The following is a 19,448-nucleotide window of genomic DNA, read 5'->3' as shown; positions in this document are numbered from 1 at the left end:
ATGAATGAACATGGCAGTGAGCCAATGCCATGAGGTCTACTGAGGCAGAACGCTGAGTGCCTATTTTCCTTAGTTACTGGCTCTGAGGGCTCAACAAAAACATGCATTATGCCCTTTCCATCCTCAGGTAGGTCACACCTCTTTGAATGATCTTACTAGGCCTTCAGATGTCTCAGGCTAACTCTGCTCCAGCCTTCCTAGGGAAACCCATGCATAGAGTTAAACATAAATTCCCTCTGGCAAGCAGAATCGGAGGACAGTGTATGAAGAACACAGTCCATGAGTAAATATTTGAAGTGTTCCCTCTAGGTCAGACACTCTGGGAAGAGGCCAAACTGGTTTAGAAGAGGTCTTGCCTTCTCAGACTTGTTCAGTGTTTTCCAGCTCCGTATACAGGCTATTTCACCAGGAAATGACTTGCCAATCGAGCAGAGGATGGCAAACAAAACCCAGGAGAGACCAGCTGAGGTAAGGCTGCTGCCTAACCCTGGAGTAGAGGCAGGCAGAGCGGGCCCAGGGAGGGTGAGGACAAGATGCACACATATCCAGAGGGTTGCTGGCCTATCAGATTCAATCAAGACATGCGACACGGGGACAGATAATATGGACACAGTGACGTTTATTGAATCATTTTGGAAACAGACAATATGAAAGGTTTTTGGTTTGTGAGCTCTCTCAGAGTTTAGAGTTGAGATTGCTCCCTGTCGTTAAACTTCAGCCACAGGAAGATCCTAGTTTAAGTAACGAAATGAATCTTCATCTCATAAAGGGGAGAAAAAGTGGCTAAGAATATAATGCTTGCAATACCTCTGATGGCTAAAATGCCCCAAAACATCAACAAAATTGCTATATGTATAGTTGGAAATATTTACTGTATAAGTATCAGGCATGTATGTCAAAGGTGAAGGTGTAAAGTGGCTAGCAATCATCAGCAATTAAGGACACTGGGTCTGTCCTGACATGCCCATTCTCAGTCTAAGATATTACATATTTAACTGATGACTGCTGTTCTCATCAGAGGCATTTAGTGTATGGAAAAGGCATTTAAAACCAAATAGATCATTAACGTTTGTAAACTAAAAAAGTAAATGATTACTTTATCTGGATCAATAAATTCTAATCCCAGGTGCTAAGTGTACCAGTAAGGACAGAAGCCATTGGTTAAATAAATCATCATGTTATTACTTACTGATAGTTTGCTAATGCATTTAATTTGTGGACTTTATTCAACACATACACAGAGATTATTTTTTGTTTGAAATCCTCAGATCTCCTTCAGACATTTCTCTTTCATCACTCTCTTAGAAAGATGAAAATGAAACAATTTTTTAAACAAAATTTCCAAATTACAAGCCACCAAAAACAAAACTGGTTGCATTTCAGATTTTCACCCAGAAGGGAAATGCCATCAAGGCTTAGTTAGATATGCTTACAATGTCTCTTTCCCTGCTGCCAGATTAAACTGTTCTTATCCTCTCCCAGGAACCTCCTGCTATATTGGAAGCCAAGCCGGCTCATATCTCTGAGATATCATAAAGTTTCCAAATATTAACAGGATACCTAGAAGGTGTCAGAAGGGCCCAGGGGAGCCTTCTCCTTTTTCTGGGGCTTTTATCAGTAGGGCCAACAGACAAATACAAAGAGAAGAACAGAGGCCCAAGGTGGATCAAGAGCCCAGACCTGGGTGGAGCAGTGCTAAGGAGACAGCACAGTACCAAAGCTGTTGCCCCAAAGAGCATTTTGTGATTTCACATGTCAGAAATTCCAGCCACTTCTGGGAACTTGTTTATATACAGGAGATGAACATCTCTCCAGAAGGTCCTGCCCACATCTCCCCTATCTAACCCCACTAAAAGGAAAGACATTCCATTGGCTACAACCCTCTGCTCATGAGGCAAACTGAGTCTCTCTACCTCAATGCAGCTTTTCTGTAAACCTGGACACTCACATGGGCCATTCTGGATTCAAGCCCAACTGCTTCCAGAGTTCTGCAGCCTAAGAGTCCTGTCTACCATGGGTCACTTGTACCCTGAACCACTTCCAGGCTTTTTCTGAGAGGGTTTGCTTATTTTGTAGTTTGAAGATACACCCCATTGGAAATGAGCAGTACAAGATCCTACGTACAAGGATTTGCAATTTTTTTAAATGATGCACATATAAAAAATTCAAGTTAAATCCAGGAACAGACTAGTTGGTTGGTATCAGCTGGCCCCTCACCCACAAAGGAAAACAGTCAGTTTCTGAAATAGGAGCGGATGAAGGCACCAGCTACTCCACTAGGGAAGCTAGTTCCTTGAGCCTGGGAGAAGGCCCGAGAGGGAAATGGTGAGGCTTAATCAAAGACAGGGTTTCTCAAGCCTTGTGGCTCTCCTGGGGCAAAAACCAAAGGCAGCATATAGGATCTGGATATAGGTGAGGATGGGCATTCACCCACAGGCAACTCCTTCCCAGTAATTCTGAAATGAAAATAAGGAAGGCACATTCCCAAAGTCATGTTCGGTAGGGGCTGCAGTCTACTTTCACTCGGTACAGAATAGGGGAGGAGAGGTTCCTCTCTGCTACCACTGCTCACCCACAGGCTGCCGTACCACAGGAGCCTAAAGGGGAATTCCAAAAGCCAGCGTGTCCTTGCTGGCTCCGTGTGTGGGTCAGACAACCTCCTGCTATAATAATGCCAGGGGAACTTAGATACATTGCTGGGAGCATCAAACAGTCCATTATCTAAGGGGAAAAGCCCAGAGATAAGGATCTAAGGCAGGCAAGGCTGGGAGTCAGAATGTGAATATCAGGCAGTTGGGTCTGTTTGGCTGCAAAGAGGTGCTCAGTCACAGTCAAGAAAATAGGTTTACAATAGGGATTTCCCCTAGGGCACTTAGACTAGGCCTACACTCAAAAAGCCATAAGGCAGCATTGCCCAAAGGAAGAGCCCCTTGGCGATCTGTGGGGATGGAGCCATCCTCATCCTGGTCCATAGGCAGGAGCTGGGACGTCCCAGAGGGGGGCATTCAGCGAAGGGAAGCACAGTTCAGCTCCGAGTCCTCCTGGCTGCCCCCAGCCACCTCCTCCAGCTCATCAGGGCTGTCGGTGATGTTGGGCTCACTGGAGCACTGCCGGTGGGGTGGGGAGAAGCTGGGCGGCAGGAGCAAGCACTTGTCCTCACCCGCAGGCTCCTCGCCCAAGCCTGAGTGCATCATGGTGGCCATGGCCAGCAGCTGGATGTCTGAGTGGGCATTGGCCACCGTGTGCCGCCGGACGCTGCCACACTTCTCTAGGTAGGCCTCCCCCTCTTGCTCCGTCAGAGGAGTCAAAGCCATCTCATTCAGTGGCCGGCTGATGGTGGTCATCGGGGATGGATAGTTCAGGAGAGTGACCTTGGGACGAACCCTGGAGTGGCGCCTGGCTGCAAGAGAAAAACCAGCAAAGACTGTAATTAGGGAGGGAGGGAGAGAGAGAGAGAGAGAGAGAGTGTGTGTGTGTGTGTGTGTGTGTACACATGCGCGCACGCTGGGGTGGGGGGCGGTGGTAGTCAAAGACTCCTAATCAATTTGGGGGAAGAGGGAGGTGCTCTGCCTTGAAGAACAGCTTTAGGTGCAGTCCTGCTGAAGTGCATGGAAGGGAATTGGACATGTTTACATGTTTCTCTTGCAGCTTTATAGCTTATGCCAGATACTGCCCCTGCCCAACATTCCTCTCATAGTAGGGATCACCAAAGGACTGTCAATGATAGACTGGTTTCAAGGGAATCTCCCCTCTGTCCTGCTGCTGCCTGAGCTTCAAAAGATTTGCCCTAAATTCCCTTTCTACCAGTGTCCTCCAAAGACCTGGGCACTGCCTGCACCAGCTTCCAAAAGAAGCCCTCTGGCTCAATTCAGCAGTAAATGGGCCTCTGGCAGTGTCTACAGATGAAGTGAAGAACGCTTCATGAGCTTAAGTCCAGAGGAACATGTAACTGGGGGGACCTCAGCTACCAAAGCTAAGACCGGGGGACATTTGCCAAATCGTCTGAACCAGGACTACCAACATTCCTTTCCAGGCCAGTTGTCTGACACCATGCTCTGTTCAGTCAATACTCTAGATGTAAACAGGCTTTCTCACCATCAACAAATGGGTAAATGGAAGCAGACACAAAGAGGGCTGGGCACAGATTATTATAACTCTGCAGTTTGAGCTCACTTGTTCCAGAAACTGTGCTAAGCCTTGACATGCATTCATCTTTCAGTCCTCCTAAACACTGAACCTAAGTCATGATATATTAGCTCCCACTTTACAGATGAGAAAACTGAGTATCAGAGAGGTAATAACTTACCCATACTCACAAAGCTAGAACACAGATCTAGGATTCAAGAAAGGTCTCACTCCATATCTCACTCTTGATAGCTGCCCATGCAAAGCACACATAACTCTAATAAGCTAAGTATCTCAAGGAAAGGACAAGCCAAGGGCATGGGGTTCCAAGGTAGGAAACAGCACACCTGAGTGAGGACAGTCAGGAAACCTGTCAGGGAGGATGTATACTGGAGGTGGGCCTTCAGAGTAGTAAAAACTCCCAGAAGGGCTCACAGGTGCCAGCATTCCGAGCAGTGGGAGCAGCCCAAGTAAGCTGCTGCAATAGGCGCAGCATCAGGCCACAGCCTGGCAGGAACACAGTACATAAACAATGGAGAGGTGCCTAAGCAGGCAGGATGAACTATGTCGTGGAAGGGCCCTTAAAAGCAAGATGGAACTATCTGTGACCAATCAGACAATAGGGTGGGGGACAGGTAACAGTGCCTGCTATAGGACACGATGGGGGCTGTACTTCAGGAAGATGCACCTGGCAGGAGCATGCGATGTTGGAACCTGAGAGGCCAGATGTGAGGAAAGCCGGAGAGATGGCCCATCATAATTTTCTATAAAAAGTATAGATTGCAGGTGAAAAGAAATAAGTGCTAACATCAGAATCAAGGTGAGAGGTGAGCAGGACAGGAACCAGAGTTGTGGTGATGAGAGGGAAGTGAGGAAGAGGATGGGCTGGAGACAGCAGAGACTGATGGTAACAGGATCTGACAATAAGAGGCTCGGGGAGGGAGGGGGACAGGAGGAAGCAGGATGGCACAGGCACCACGCTGTGAGTCAAGATGACAGAGAAGGGCTGGGATGGGGAGGAAGCAGAGGCAGCAGCCAATCGAGTCTGAGATGCCACCCTCCACTGCCCAACAGATGTGCAGTTTTGAAGTCAGAGAAAGAAGTTATGGCTACAGATAGAAATTTGGGTATTTTCAAAGAATATTGAAGAATGTAAGAAAATATCCACAGTATAATAATATCTGGTGACAAAAGCAGAATATAACCAGTATTATTACATGCATTTTTTCAGTTTTAAACAAAACTAGGGGTACACTGTGTTGTGTTCACATACATATGTATAAAACCCTGGGGATCTATACATCAAAATATTAATAGTCGTTATCTCTGGGAAGAGGGATTACCAATGATTTTTAAAGTTTCTTCTCTATCCTCTTTTTACATATGTGTTTTCCAAGTTTTTCTCATGTGCATGTATTTTGTTCATAATGAGAAAAAAAACATGTTGAGATACGAGAATTGCAGAGTCACCTGGACCTTGTAATGGCTGGAAGCCTCAGAGTGAACATGACCTCCTGGCAGATAAAGAGGTCAAAGATTAAGTCATTCTCCTGTGTGCCTGCATGGAGGGAGTGGATGTGAGAAGGGCTACCAGACCGATGATGATTCTCACAGCTAACACAAAAGTTAACTGAAACTAAAGAGTTTCAGGCACTGTTCTGAGCATCCTGCATATATGAACCCATTAAATCCTCTCAACCCAATGGTGTAGGTACTACTACCATTACTGCCATCTACAGACAGGAGAGCTAAAGCACCAAGAGGTTAAATGACCTGCCCATTGTCACAGAGAGGAGGCAGAGCTGGGACTGGGGTACAGGTGTCAGCCCAGAAGCCAAGCATTTCATCACAGAGCCCCAGTGCCTCTTGAGAAGGAAGGAAACCCTAAGATGGCTTGAAGAGGTGGGAGAAGAACCAAAATAGTCAAGTAACTGAAATCCAGGGGGAACATTCCAAAGGAGGAAGCGTATGTACCAGCCACACCCCAATTCCCAGGGCCCCTTCTGTCCCAGCCATCATGAGGACTATGCCAGTGCAGAGAGCTGCATCTGTAGCCACAACAAGGACCACAACAGGCCTGCATCTCCTTGGTGTCAAGGTCCGTCTCCTTCCTGGGGTCCTCTAGAGGCATGTGGCCCACCTCTTCTCCCACTTAGGCACCGCGTCTGCATCGCGAGCTGGATGAAAGACCACAGCAAGCCAGAGGTCTTGAGGAGTGTGTGGCTTCTGTTCAAGCCCTGTTCTTTCAACCACACCCTCTCTGCCAGTGCACACCCCTCCCAGCCTTCCACCCACCCACTCCATTTCACCTGTCACTTCTTTCCAGAGCTCCCAGGACCCTGAGGCCATTAAGACCCCAAAAGAAAGATACTCCCTTTCAGTAGGGAGATGCAGTGGGGAGCGATGGAGAAAGGCCTGACAGTGGAGGCACTCCCTCTCCACTCTGACAGGATCATGGGGAAGTCAGCTTCTAAAGGGAAAACAAACATTGCTGCTCAGACAGTGGCCTTGGGGACACTCGGCCCATACTGCTTTAGTCCACTCTCGGCTCTTCACGTGGATCTGGAGGGCCCTGACACACGCTGCCACTTCCAAAGCTCATGCTCCTAGATGCATGGCGCCTGACATGTCCCTCTGCAAAGCTCTCAGAACCACTGGATGGTTTTCTGTGGCCATGTATACATGTATATGGATACGAAGTGACGAGACAATGAAACCTTAACCCTTAGGACTAAGTCACCAAGTCTCCTGGCTTAGATAATTATTATTTCTCAAAACCAAATTATATGTAGAATTTAGAGTTTTACTGAGTGTGTTCCCATCCACTATTTCACTGATGAGTCCCAAACTCCCTCTGAAGCTAGAACTGCTCTCATTATCCCCATTGTTCAGATGAGGAAGACTGAGGCTTAGTCCAGTACTCCCTGCCTGAGTGGCAGGGCCCATACTTTCCCTACTACCTGCTACTGCCATCTTAGGGCTCTGCTGCTGCCCTCAAAAGATGTGCTTCTGGAACTGGCCCACTCTCTGAAGCCAGGTAATAGCAAACACTGGCCCCTAGCAGGTGCCAGAGAAGAGGCTGGTATTGGCTGGAAGCCCCTCTCTGGCAAAGAATGAATAGGAGACAGAACAGCAAGGAGGAACCAATCTATGCCAGGTACTGGCAGAGGTACCCTCCAAGCCACACATTTCTATAATGTTCCCACATTTTTACAATAATGATGTATTATTTCTATGATTACAAAAATTGATAGCTATAAAACTGCAGCACCAGAAGAGTTCAAAGAAGCTGGAACTCCATTAAAGAACCATCCTTTAAAAATGCCTTGAAAACAATTCATTTCTCTCCTACTGCTGTTAAAAACAAAGCACTTTAGATTGGCAGTTGCAAAACCCATGTTGTAGCCTGAACTCTACAACCAGCCAGGTGGGAGACTGGCCTCAACTGTTGGGTGAGCATTTGCAACCTGCAGATCCAGCTAGTGGAAAGACCTAGAACAAAGGCTGGGCCCAGTTGAAGGCATGGGGAATAGATGTGCATGGCAGACACGTGCAGGATCTCTGGAGGAAGTGAGAGTTCATTGGATGACTTCCATGGGCCCCAGACAAGCTGGATGAGCCCAGAAAGGTGTCTCAGATGGATGCCTGGATACAATCCATCTCTTATATGGTTAGTCCCACAGCCCAGAGTCCTTGGAAGGCTCAACAGGCAGTAAACTGACAAGCAAGGCCACTTGGGCGGCTGCCGAGAGCTGGAGCCAGAGTGATGTTGACCAGCCAGGAGGGGGTTGCCCTGACACCTGCCCCCTGCAACAAACCCTTCTGGAGCTCAGACATGCAAAACACTGCTTGCTGATGAGAGGCAGCAAAGAAAATCTGATATGGGGCCTGCCACAGGGGCTTGAGCTCAGCAAGTGTGTGGTGGGGGAAGGGTCTTGGGACCAATCACTAACTGAGCATCAACTATGTAAGGAGGTGCTTCACCAACATGATCTCCTTTTGACTATTTTGCAGAAAAGGAATCTGAAGTTGAGATGCTAAATAACTTTCCAGTCACAGTTAGTGATAAAACCAGGATTCAAGCCCAGGGCTGACAGCAGAGTCCCTGCTCCTGACCACTGGGAGGCCTGCATACAGTAACTTAAAACAAGGTCAACATGGCAAATGTCAGAGAAGAGCACTCTGAAATTCAGAGGAGGAAAAGTCACAAAGAGGGGTCATTTCAGAGGGGCCTGCTCCTTTCAGTGTCCAATAGACTCAACTCAGACTCACTATTTCATTCATCTACTCAGAGGAGAGGTCTATGCTAGGGCCTGAAATTAGGCGAACCACATGCCCCTGCCCTCAGTGAGCTCACAGTATAAGGGGGAGACTGACACAGAATCAGCCCATGACTACACAAAATGGCAAGGGCCCCGATGTGGCTTAGGGCCCCAGGGAGGAAGGGGGAGGCACATACAACTCCTCATCTGCAGTGATTCCACAGCAGCCAGGCTGCCTCTGTCAGGGTCCCCTAACACAGCAGGTGGCAGCACTGCCTGGGCCCTGCCCTGAACAGGGGAATTTCTTCCTCTGTGCTCAGCCCTCTGCAGCTCAGAGACATTAAGCAATTCCTCCAGGCCACACAGCTGAAGCCCAGCCCTTGTAGTTTCCAAGGCTTTGCTCTTTCTGTGGCTAGCCCTGCCGCAATCCTTATGGCTGTTCCCAGTGATGACCCACAGGAGAGGCCTACAGTTCTTCCTTCTGCACTCTGCGCTAAATGTTTTGGTTCCCAAGACTGGGTGTGGGCAGAACAAGACCACAGGAGCCACTGGGCTGTATAGAGTCCCCTGGGTAGACAGTATTTCCTCAATAAGCTCCCACCAGACACCAGAACCAACCCCCAGACAAGTGTGTCAGCTGTGTTTTAGTGGGATCAGCCCCCACTGGGCCTCCTTTGGAGGCCTTAAAACCAAATGCTGGGCCTAGAGCTGACAGACACCCACCGCTATCCACACTGTTGCTGCTTGGTATCTTCCCCCTCTTTTTCATATCTGCACCAGAGAAAACAGGGCCCTGCCGTTCAGAGACGGAAACCTCCCATTCAGAGACTGATCCCCCTGGGGCCTAAAAATGGTCCTTACCTTGCAGTCATGCCCTTTCAGCAGGGAGAGGGGCTGGATCCCACCTCTTAGCCCCAGCACCTACCTCCCGGCCTCCTCCTGCCTTTCAGAGGGGGTGGGGCAAGGGGGGGTGCCTTGATTCCTTACTCACTCACCAGGCACCCCATTGAGCTCTGGCATTCGTCCCCCTGCACTGAAGCCAGCAACAAGGCAGCTCCTTTCAAACCCCCAGAGAGAAGCAAAGCCTGGATGAGGCAGCCCTCAGGTCCTTTGTTGGAGATTCAGTTCTGAAGCCTTTGATCTCCCAGGCTTGCCAGGCCGCCCTGCCATAGTTGCCGCCACAATGCAGGCATCGTGACTGCTGCACACCAGGCCCATTGTGGGTGTCCCTCTCCAGGCCTGGGCACCTGAAAACCCAGGAATGCTCCCTTGCCAGGAGGAGAAGCTAACAGTATCTTAAGGAAACGGGCCCTCCCCCTGGAAACACAATAGAGGGAAACCCACGGGAGGCCAGGGCTTTTGTGTGGGAGAAACCAAGCAGGCTAAGTGCTCACTCAGAGGGCCCGGGGGGCAGCCAGGGCAGCAGCATGGACACTGGCAGCTAGGAAGGCAGGACGTGAGCCTGGCCCCTGACACATCTGTCTATTCTTTATTTTAAGGTTTCACTCTTCTTCCTTACCCCTATACTCCCCGGCCTTAGAAAAATGATGGAGACACACACAAGCATGCATGTGCACATGCACAGACACATACACTCACACTCACTGCAACATGAACCTCAGACTCATCTTTCCTCTCTGAGGCAGGCCCTGCCTATCCAGGGGGTGAGCTTACTCCTCAGACCCATCGGCCTGGCTGGCAGGAAGAGACATGCCAAGAAGCCCCACAGGCTTAAACATGCATGGGCATGGGGGCACAGAGGAGCACCCCAGAAGAAAACACTTCTCTGGATCTGGTCCTCTGCCCCCAATGTGATGCTGGGGACATTTTTTCCCAACTGAGACTGAGGTTAAGCACAGCACACTTGCCCTCAGCAGGCTGTACAAGGGCAGCATGAATATAGGCCAGGTGCCTGGTTGGTACCTGGACCACGATGATCACTGGGTCCATGGTGGCTTTCAGGACGAGTATCCCAGGTGCTCTTGGCCACCCTCCCACCCCAGACAGACCTGGAGTGGATCACAGCAAAGCCCTCCTCTGGGTACAGGGATGTGTCCCGTCCAACACATCTCCTTAAACCTTTACACTTCAGTTGGTGGTCTCAATGCCCCACCCTTAGAGGCAGGATAAACATTACTGTCTCCATTTTACTGAGGGCAAGACTGAGGTCCAGAGAGTCCTCTCTCCATCTGGAAAGGGGTGCCTTCAATAGGGAAGGGCACCATTTTAGCTTCTTAGTATCCAGGTTTGAGGTGAATGTCTGGCACCAGATACCTCTTGGGTTAAGGAATGAGTGGGAAGGACCCCCTCCTCAGCTTCCCCTCAGTAAAATCACACTGCCTCCTGGAAGCTGACAGGTGAGGTGGAGTCGGGGTGGAGCATGTGGGACAGCTGGTAAAGGGTCAACAGCTTGGAGCTTTGGAATCTGACTCCAATAGCCAAGTGGCCTTAATCCTCATTTGCTTCCTGTAAAATGGAAACAGCAGTGCCTACTCCATGGCATGGTATCCAGCCCACCAGCACAGTGCCCAGGAGATGGTCTGTGTCCAGTAGCTGCCCTTGCCACCAGCCACTTTGCAACTCTGAAGCTCTTCCAGTTCCTCAAATATTCTGCCCTCCTGTTCACCGCTCCTCCCACCCCAAAAGCCTCTCAAAGATTCCTTCCTTTTGCTTGGAATAGTCTGCCTTTCCTGTGTACTCAGCTAACTCATATTCATCCTACAGGCCCCATTACGGATATCTCTTCCTCCAGGGAGCCTTCCCTGATTTCCCAACCCTGGTCAAGTCCCCCTGCCATGGGTGCCACTCTGAGCATTCGTACACTGATGAGTAATGGGTGACTTCCCGATGCATGCCAGAGGGCAGGGGTGGGTTGATTTTGCTCACGGGTTATACCGCAGCCCCTCACAGGGTGCCTGGGACAGGGTCTCAGTACACATTTGCTGAAATAGTAATAATAATAATAAAGCAATTAAAAGAGGGTTATTTTCTTCCCTATCTATTTGCTACTGAGACAACACCCCAGAGGCAAGGACCATCCTTGGTACAAGAATAAAACCTCAGGCTTTTCTTTGCTTTGTAATTTCACAAGTATATGTATTATTTTAGCTGGAAAGCCAAAAGTGTCCCTTCTTAAGAGTAGGTCCTCACTGAACAAACTTCCAAAGCTATGCCTGTCCCTTGGCACTAGGCCCAGCTGATGGTGGCGGGGGCCCTGCTAGGATCCAGCTTACCTTCTGGTACCCTGACCTCCGCCTGGACCCTCCCACCCCACCCAGTGAGCTGAGGCAGGAAAGCGTGGCGCCCAGCTCACAGCTCGGGAAGGGCAGGAGACTGTTTCCCTTTGGCTGTCATCTCTACTCTGGCTTTTTCCCACTCCTGGGTGGAATGAGTGAGTGAGCAAGGGAAGAGGGGATGGAGCGGGAAGGGCCTAACAGGCAGGCTGGGGCCAGTACCCTCTGATTTGTGGTGGCTGTGGTTAAACTGGTGTTGCCAGAGAAACACCAACAGCCTATGAAAACCACTAGCCGGCCCTGCCTTTTTCTGCAGTAGTGAGGCCAGGGCAGGTATGGGAAACTTGCTGGAGGCTATTTCCCCCTTTTCTTTGAAGTCCAGCTACAACTCCACTAAAGCAAGGAGAGGGGACAAGAAGTTCCAAAAATCACATAATGCCTGTCCTTCTCTGTACCTCTCTGTGGGTGCTGGTCACCCCTGCCCTGGGGTACAGTTGGCTGCCATCCATCTAACAGATATTTTTCTGAATGCCTACTAGATGCTGCAGCACCATTCCAGTTGCTGGAGAGAGACAATAAACAAAGAGTTCCTGCATTTGGGGGCTTTCATTCAGAGGAATCTCTTTTACAAGCCTTGTTATACAGCCATTTTCCCCAGCTAGATTGGAGTCTCACTGAGTGAAAGAGCAGATCTGATTTATCCCTAGATTCTCCTGCTGGCTTTACAGCCCCCCTACAAAGGGCCCAACAGGACTTGAGCCTAATCCAGGAGCCCCTTTTCTTGGTGTGAAGGCCCTAGCAGTCCCGACAGAAATGGAGTGAGGAGCAGCGCTCATCACGGCTGGCCACACACACGAGTTGGCTTCACATTTCCAACTGCTGTCAAAGGAAAATCCATCACAGGTGGTTTTTCCACTCAGTGTGAGGAGTGTATGTGCAATAAGGTACAGTTTCTGGTCTCAGACACAGGAAAATAGCAGGCATATGAGAAAGATCAAAGCCACTGATCAAAGACGCGGATCAGAGGAACAGTATCAATCCCCTAGGAGGAATCGCCAAGCAGGGAAGTTACCACGACAAAGACCAGCGGGACACACGAGTGACTAACACGCACAGATTTGCACGGACTCACGTCGGAAGCAAAGGACTTGGCACATAACTAGGGCTCAGTAAAACACAGTCACATGATCATCGAGGCTCCTGGAGAGCTGTCCCCTTACCCAGTGCATACGTGGGGCCCAAGATGCCTCGGTCCTCGCTGATGCCAAGGAAAGGAGAAACCACTTGCTTCACCAGTTCCTCCAGCTGCAAATAACCCTCAGTTGGGCCTGTGGGCTCGTGAACACTCTGGAAATGAACAAGAGAGACAAAGGTCAGTCAAAGTTGCCATAGCCAGCTGGCATTCAGTCAACAATTAGCACAGCTGCGAATGAGGGCCAAATCCTGTTGGCCCTCATTCGCAGCTGTGCTACCAGCAGGCAGCATCCTCATGGCTGGAATGAAGGAAACTGAGGCCTGAAGCCCGAGTCACTGGTCAAGGGTCACAGTGATCAGAAAACTCTGTGTGGTGAGGACCACAGCCCCTCTCCTACTGTGCCCCACCACTGCAGGGCGGAGGGGACTGTCCCCACCCCAGCTCCAGGGCTGAGGTCTGACGAGCCCCAGCCCCACCATCATGAGGACTGCTTCACACTCTACATGCACTAGAGCAGACGCCTCCCCACAACCCAAGGAGGAAGGCACTCTCATCTACCGATGAAGAAATGAAGACCCAGAAAACTTAAGTAATTTGCAGGGAAACAAAGCTGTGAGTGGAATTCAGCCTGTCTGGCTCCAAGTCCATCTTACTGCCATGTGGTAACAGGCTAGAAAAGAAAGGGAACAAAATATGGAAAAGTCCAGAAGAATGGAAGAGAGGGAGTCACTGTGGAGCAAGACACACATTTAGCACCATGATGAATAGTTCAAAAGCCGAATGTGACAGGAGTCCCAGGAGCTAAGCCATGAGGAAGCGCCAGCAAGTGGCCACAGGCACAGCCTGAAAGGGCCCGGAAGTAACCGAGGTTTGGAAAACCATCAGACTCCTAGGGAATTCAGTTTCTTGCTAGAAATAATGGGAAGCCATATTCTCGTGTTGAAGAGAGGCACAGGGGCGCAGAGAGACAAAGTTCATCATAATCTCAAAACAGAATAGACTTTAAATCACCGTCACTTAAAAAGTAAAACTCTCCACAGCACTGGAGTTTTGGGGGGTATTAAAGGAAAAGATGGTTGGGCAATGAAGCAGAAACAGCTAATTCTGCAGGTTGGGGGTCACTGGGTGGAGTGTAAGCTCCCAAGGAATCAGGCTGCCTTGGCCCCTTGTCAGCTACTCCTTGAAATTCTTCATTGTTTTTTAACAGGGGGAGACAGTGTGCTGAGCAGAGGGAGCAGCGAGTACCAAGGCTCTGCTGCAGCAAGGAGACACAAGGAAGGCCAGTGTGGCTGCGGGCCCAATAGCAGGGACCTCAAGTACCAGGGGAGGCTGGGAGGTGAGGGGGCCAGAGGCCAGGATACAGACTTGGGCTATTTTCCTAACACCCAGGAACCACTGAAGGTTCGAACCTGCCCCAGGGAGAGCAAACTGAGGTGGGGGCCAGAGCGGATGAATTGTCCTGGGCAAGTGAGGCTAACCCCTAGGGAGCCTCAGGGGTTGATGACAGCTTCTCATACGGTTGGTGGGTTGTCCGGCACAGGGCCCAGAATGCTAGAATTTGGTAGATAATTCTCCCAGCAAAGAGACAGGCCCTCCTGGTCTAATGTCAACAGTGAGAGCCATCACCCCACTTCTCCTTCTAAAAAACAAACAAGCAACAGCAAAGGAGTCACCTCTTCCCTAAAATATTACAAATGGGAGCAGGGAAGCCCAACTTTCCTTTCCTAATCTTCCTCCCTAAGTCCCAAAGGCCTCATTTTCTGCATGCCTTATTCGAAATCCAAGCTCTATTTTATGCTTCTCAGACACAAGCTGCACACACACCGTTCTATGCCCCCTTCTTTTCCTTCCCTCCTATAAAAGTCCATGACCTGGCATTCCAGTCAATTAAACCCACCGTCATCCTGTTAGGCAACCCTTCCTCCTCTCCAATTTCAGGAAAGGGGAGAATTCCCAGAAGGACGGCCCCCTTAGAGAGCCAGAAGAGAACAGCAGCTTGAGGGAAGGAAAGACAAGATCCCCAAGCCAAATAGTCCACCCCCGCTGAGAGGGTAGCATGGGGTCACCACCAGCCTGTGCGAGGACAAAACTAGCTCCCCTAAGAAAGGGCTCAGAGCTGATGCTGCAGCATGGGAATCTGTCACAGAGGTGGGGAGGCAGGGAGCCACCTTTGGGATGCTCCTAGCCCACAGGCCCTGTGTACCCCTATCCATAGGACTGGGCTTGCTGAGGCCGTGCTTCTATTACATGATCCTACTCAAAGTCATAGACGATTGGACAAGGGGGGGGTCACGTGGCCCAAGCCGGCCCAATCAGTCTCTCTCTCCTGAGCACACAGAGCTGCGCATCCCTGCTGAGGGCCTTGGCCTGGCACACAAACCTCCTGGGTGTCAGTCTCCTCCTCTGAGAAGGAGAATGACAGTCGTGCTCACCTCAGAAGGTGGTCTTTTGGATTATCTGATTCAGAAAATACCATGGAAGTCCTTGGCCCATGCCTGGAATATAGCTAGGAACCAATAAATATCAGCTCATCTCCCTATCGTTGATTTTGAGACACTAGGCCCCCCATCTGGGTCATCTCTTGGTGGAAACATGAGCTGTGGGATGCCACGTCTGATCGGGTGCAACTAAAGCACTGATCACAGAAAGAAAGAGAGTCGGAGAGAGAGAGTGCAAGAGAGACCAGGCAGGGCCAGGAGCGGCGGCGCCAGAGAAACAAGGTGAACCAGACGGAACTGGAGCCCAGCAAGTGATGAAACGGGAGCCGTAGGGCCTGACGTGGTCTTAGGCCACGGTCCCTTAGGAAGCCCACCTGCCCCAGTACCTTCCAAAGAGTCCCTGCTCTGGCTGGTGCTGGGCAGCAGTGGCTTCTTTTGTTACTTGCAACTTGTGCTTTCTTGCGTAACAGGGGAGGACAGAGGGTGTCCACTTCCTGATTAATAACACTTCGCTTCTGGGACCCCCAGGGGTCCCAGCCTGGAGCACAGCGCCAGGGACGTCACAGGGGCCCAGTCGCTATACAGCAAATGAACAAATGAACAAGAACAACTAAAGAATGCTAACTAAGCTAAGGTGCTCTGGTTGTTTGGCCCCTTCCCCTCATCCCACAGGGGCTGTCTTTTCACTCTTTCCTCCCTCAGCCTTGTGGCTACGTCTCCACTATGGCCTACCTGCAGGATGAGCAACATCTGGACGATGGAGGATGGTGGCTGGGACTGGGCCAGCAGCAGCAAGTCACCCAGCTTCACCTTCAGCAGGACCAGGTCGCGGAAACCCAGCAGGGAGATCTGGCGGATGGTCAGCTCCTGACCCTGGGGAGGAGAGAGGAGGCAGGGCCGGAGGTGAGAGCTCGCTGGACCCACCACCAACCACACTGGGTCCAGGACAACCAACGTGTATGCAGCACCCGGGACGGGACAGGAAGAGGCTTCTGCAAGGCCCAGGGGCTGCCTAAGAGCTGAATGTGTGGTCCCTGTCCTTCAGAATGAAAGCTTTGCTTGAGGTAAGGCATGACCCTACCTGCCCAAGTGACCCAAAGATGATAAGACGCATAACAGGGGCCACGCTGTCTGAGGGCCATGAGTGGTCAGGACGGGACAGGAGAGAGGAAGTGGGGAGAAGCGAGAGAAAAAATCAGCACCACTTCTCCACAGGCTGCTTCCTCAGCCTCTCCCATCATATATTTGAGCATCTATCACATGCCAGGCAAAGAAGGAAAACAGGGGACCTGTTAGACTCTTATATAAACACACTAACTTAGGAAGAAAAACATCTAGAAAGGAAGAAGTAAAAGGACTTGCTCAACCATGTGGGGAGGGGGAGAGGATGAAAATAATAATGAATAATCCTAAGAGCTGGCACTTATTAAGCTCTGTGTGCTAGGCATGATTCTAAATAGTTTAGATATAAAAACACATTTAGTCCCCCCACCCCCGTTGAGATAAGTCACACTATAAATCCCATTCCACTGATGAAAAACCCTAAAGCCCGCCTAGAGTTACTGTGATTTACCCAAAACAGAGCTGGATTTCAAACCTAATCTATTTGACTTTAGAGTTCCCGAAGTTTCCCAAAACAGAAAGGGAAAGGAGAGCCCATTTCCCAGACTCACTCTCCACACCCAGCAAAAATCAGCTGCTTTTGGTAGAGTCCAAAATATCATTAGGGTACCCTCCCAAATAGGATGTGGCTCCCCATCTCTCACATCTAGCAAGGTGTAAGGACCTTTTACATTTCTCATTACTCCCTAGGGTTTCACAGAAACACAGGTAAGAGTGGTTTCACCTTCTCTGCATCCCCCCACCAGTCCCAAGACACACACACACACACACACACTTACCTCGCAGGCTCAGTACAGCCACCCCTACCCCATGGCCTTCCCTGACTGCCTCTAGTGAGAGTTGTCACACACACACACACACACACCTCGCAGGCTCAGTACAGCCACCCCTTCCCCATGGCCTTCCCTGACTGCCTCTAGTGACAGTTGTCCCCCATCCCACCTTTTCCAGGTCCTCCAGTTTCTATTTTTTGGACCACATCCTGGAACTCAGCCCTGACGGCCTATCCTCATAGGTCTCTGTGCCCTCGCTGCACGTGCAGGACCGCTTTTACTTTGCAAGGTAGGAAAACAAAGGCAGAGTTCCACACCTTGAATGTAGCAGGCACTCAAAACCACATTTGGTCAATGAGGAATTTGGTTTCACGCAGACACGTGTATGCACAGGGAGTGCTGAGAAGGCTCGAGCTGGGCCCTGGTGACTAGTAGATGCCTCATGGGTGTTACCTCAGCAATGGAAACACTTAACTCAGGGGTTCTCAAAGTGGGGTGTCAGGATCAGTATCAGCAGCTCATTTGGGAAATTGTGGGGTTGGGGTGGGTAGGGGCAATATCAATTGTTGCCAGATCTTTAATTTTTCAAGAAAAGCAGGATAGTACCTCCCTCAGACCTATACAACAGGGCTCCTGCCTGGCTCTGAGCTGACTGCAGGATGGCCATGCCCACTCAGACCCCACACTTTCTATTGCAACCTATCTGGGTATCCATATCTTAGAATTCTGTGCCCAAATGGTCCTAGGAGATTACGAGCTCTACCCCCTATAAACCCCTCCAGTAGGAGTTACCAAATGAAACAGGATATCCAGTTAGATCTTAATAGTTTTTTAGCATTAGTATGTCCCAACTATTGCATTCTTCTTTGTTTCTCTGAAATTCAAATTTAGTTCTGCATCTTATATTTTTATTTGCTAAATCTGGCAACTCTACTTCCCAGGTCCATCTTCTTAGGATCTACTGCGGGCCAAGGAATGACTATTGCAGGAAGGGGAGATTTTTGTGGGCACAGAGGTTGAACTGTCCACATAAGTGCTACAAATCCTCTCATAAGGTGGAGGATGGAGCTCAGGATGGAATGAAAAGAGCAGTGGGCACAGGCCAGAGATTTCAACTGGAATTGTTAGGGACAGGCTTAAATGAGAAATGGATTCTGTAGGCATAATTTTTGAATTTTTTAATCTTTGACATATATTGAGAATTCCAAATTCTTTAAAATACCATTCAGAGCAAACAAAGCACCTAGGCCCTTACCTCTGGTCAGGTAATTCTCACCATTGCTAATGACTGTGTTACTGCCCACACTTGAACAAAGCCTGGTTAGATATGAAGCCTTAGCCCCCGAGGTGAGGTGCCGCGGGAGCACACATCAGTGTGAATGTACAACAGAAGCAGACTGTGGAGAGGAATATCCATCAGTCCACCTGCCTTCAGGGGTGTCCACTCTGACCTGGCAATGGCCAGTCCTGCTATTAGCCTCTGTACAAAGGTAGAAGGAAATCCATGCAAATGGTAGAATGAGCTGAGATCACAGTAAGGATACTAAAGATATTGCACGTTTTTACTGTAAATTCTTCATGTTGTAGGAGATGAAATACAGAGAAGGAGAAATCAGTTTGCCCAAACCCAGCTACTGACTCCAAGTCCAGTTTGTTTCTCCTACACCACGCGGCTTCTTGTCTTCAGGAATCCCTTATGTGTCCATAAGGCAAGCAACGTTATTCCCTTTCCACAATTTGGGAGCCACTGGTTACTTGCTTAAAAACTATGCTTCAAAGAAAGGATAGAGAGGTGGAGAAAAGAAAGAGAAAGAAAAGGAGAAAGAAAAAGGTGCCTTTCCCTTATGTTCCCTATTTCTAAAAAGAAAGAAGAAACTAACCACTTCAACAATATGTAGACACACTGAAACCAAGAGGGTGACAAGAGCTTACAAACTGCTAGGTATGCAGACACCTTGCTTGAGGTTAGATGCTAAATATAGACCCAGAGAGCCCTCCAGAGTTCTCCGAGGCCCTCAGCTGCTTACAGACGCCCCATGTCCTGGACCTCCTGCCTTCCCCAGGAGGCCCCAGTGGCAAAGGCTAAGGAACAAGACAGAATGCCAAGGCCAGCAGAAGGCCATTCCCCAGAGACACTGACCTGGACTGGATAAAATATTGCCTGCAGGGTGGGGAGAGTCTCAGTGAAGAAGTGGTCCCAGACTTCAGCCAGAACCTCAATGCGATTTTCACCTACACAAGGGCATAACATGGGAGGGGAGAAAGAAAGAAAAGAACTTGTCATTACTTGCAAGAGAAGC

General features: G+C 49.7%; 1 protein-coding gene across 7 annotated transcripts in view; it reads right to left on the bottom strand.

Moving 5' to 3' along the window:
- Window positions 1–599: 599 nt before the first annotated feature.
- The window catches only part of PRR5L (proline rich 5 like), a 93,491-nt gene continuing 74,642 nt past the window's right edge, over window positions 600–19,448 (bottom strand). For all 7 annotated transcript variants that reach the window (XM_017649108.3, XM_017649107.3, XM_017649106.3 and 4 more), the window contains exons 6-9: window positions 19,289–19,380; window positions 15,986–16,126; window positions 12,841–12,967; window positions 600–3,400 (exon numbers count right to left, since the gene is read on the bottom strand). In XM_017649108.3, coding sequence (XP_017504597.1) covers window positions 3,006–3,400; window positions 12,841–12,967; window positions 15,986–16,126; window positions 19,289–19,380 — 755 coding nt within the window. In that variant the 3' untranslated portion in view covers window positions 600–3,005. The remainder of the gene's footprint in view (window positions 3,401–12,840; window positions 12,968–15,985; window positions 16,127–19,288; window positions 19,381–19,448) is intronic.

Source organism: Manis javanica, chromosome 11, assembly GCF_040802235.1.
Source record: "Manis javanica isolate MJ-LG chromosome 11, MJ_LKY, whole genome shotgun sequence".
NCBI classification, from domain to species: domain Eukaryota; kingdom Metazoa; phylum Chordata; class Mammalia; order Pholidota; family Manidae; genus Manis; species Manis javanica.
The sequence above is the reverse complement of the archived record's forward strand: the minus strand, read 5'-3'. Positions and strand labels throughout refer to the sequence as shown.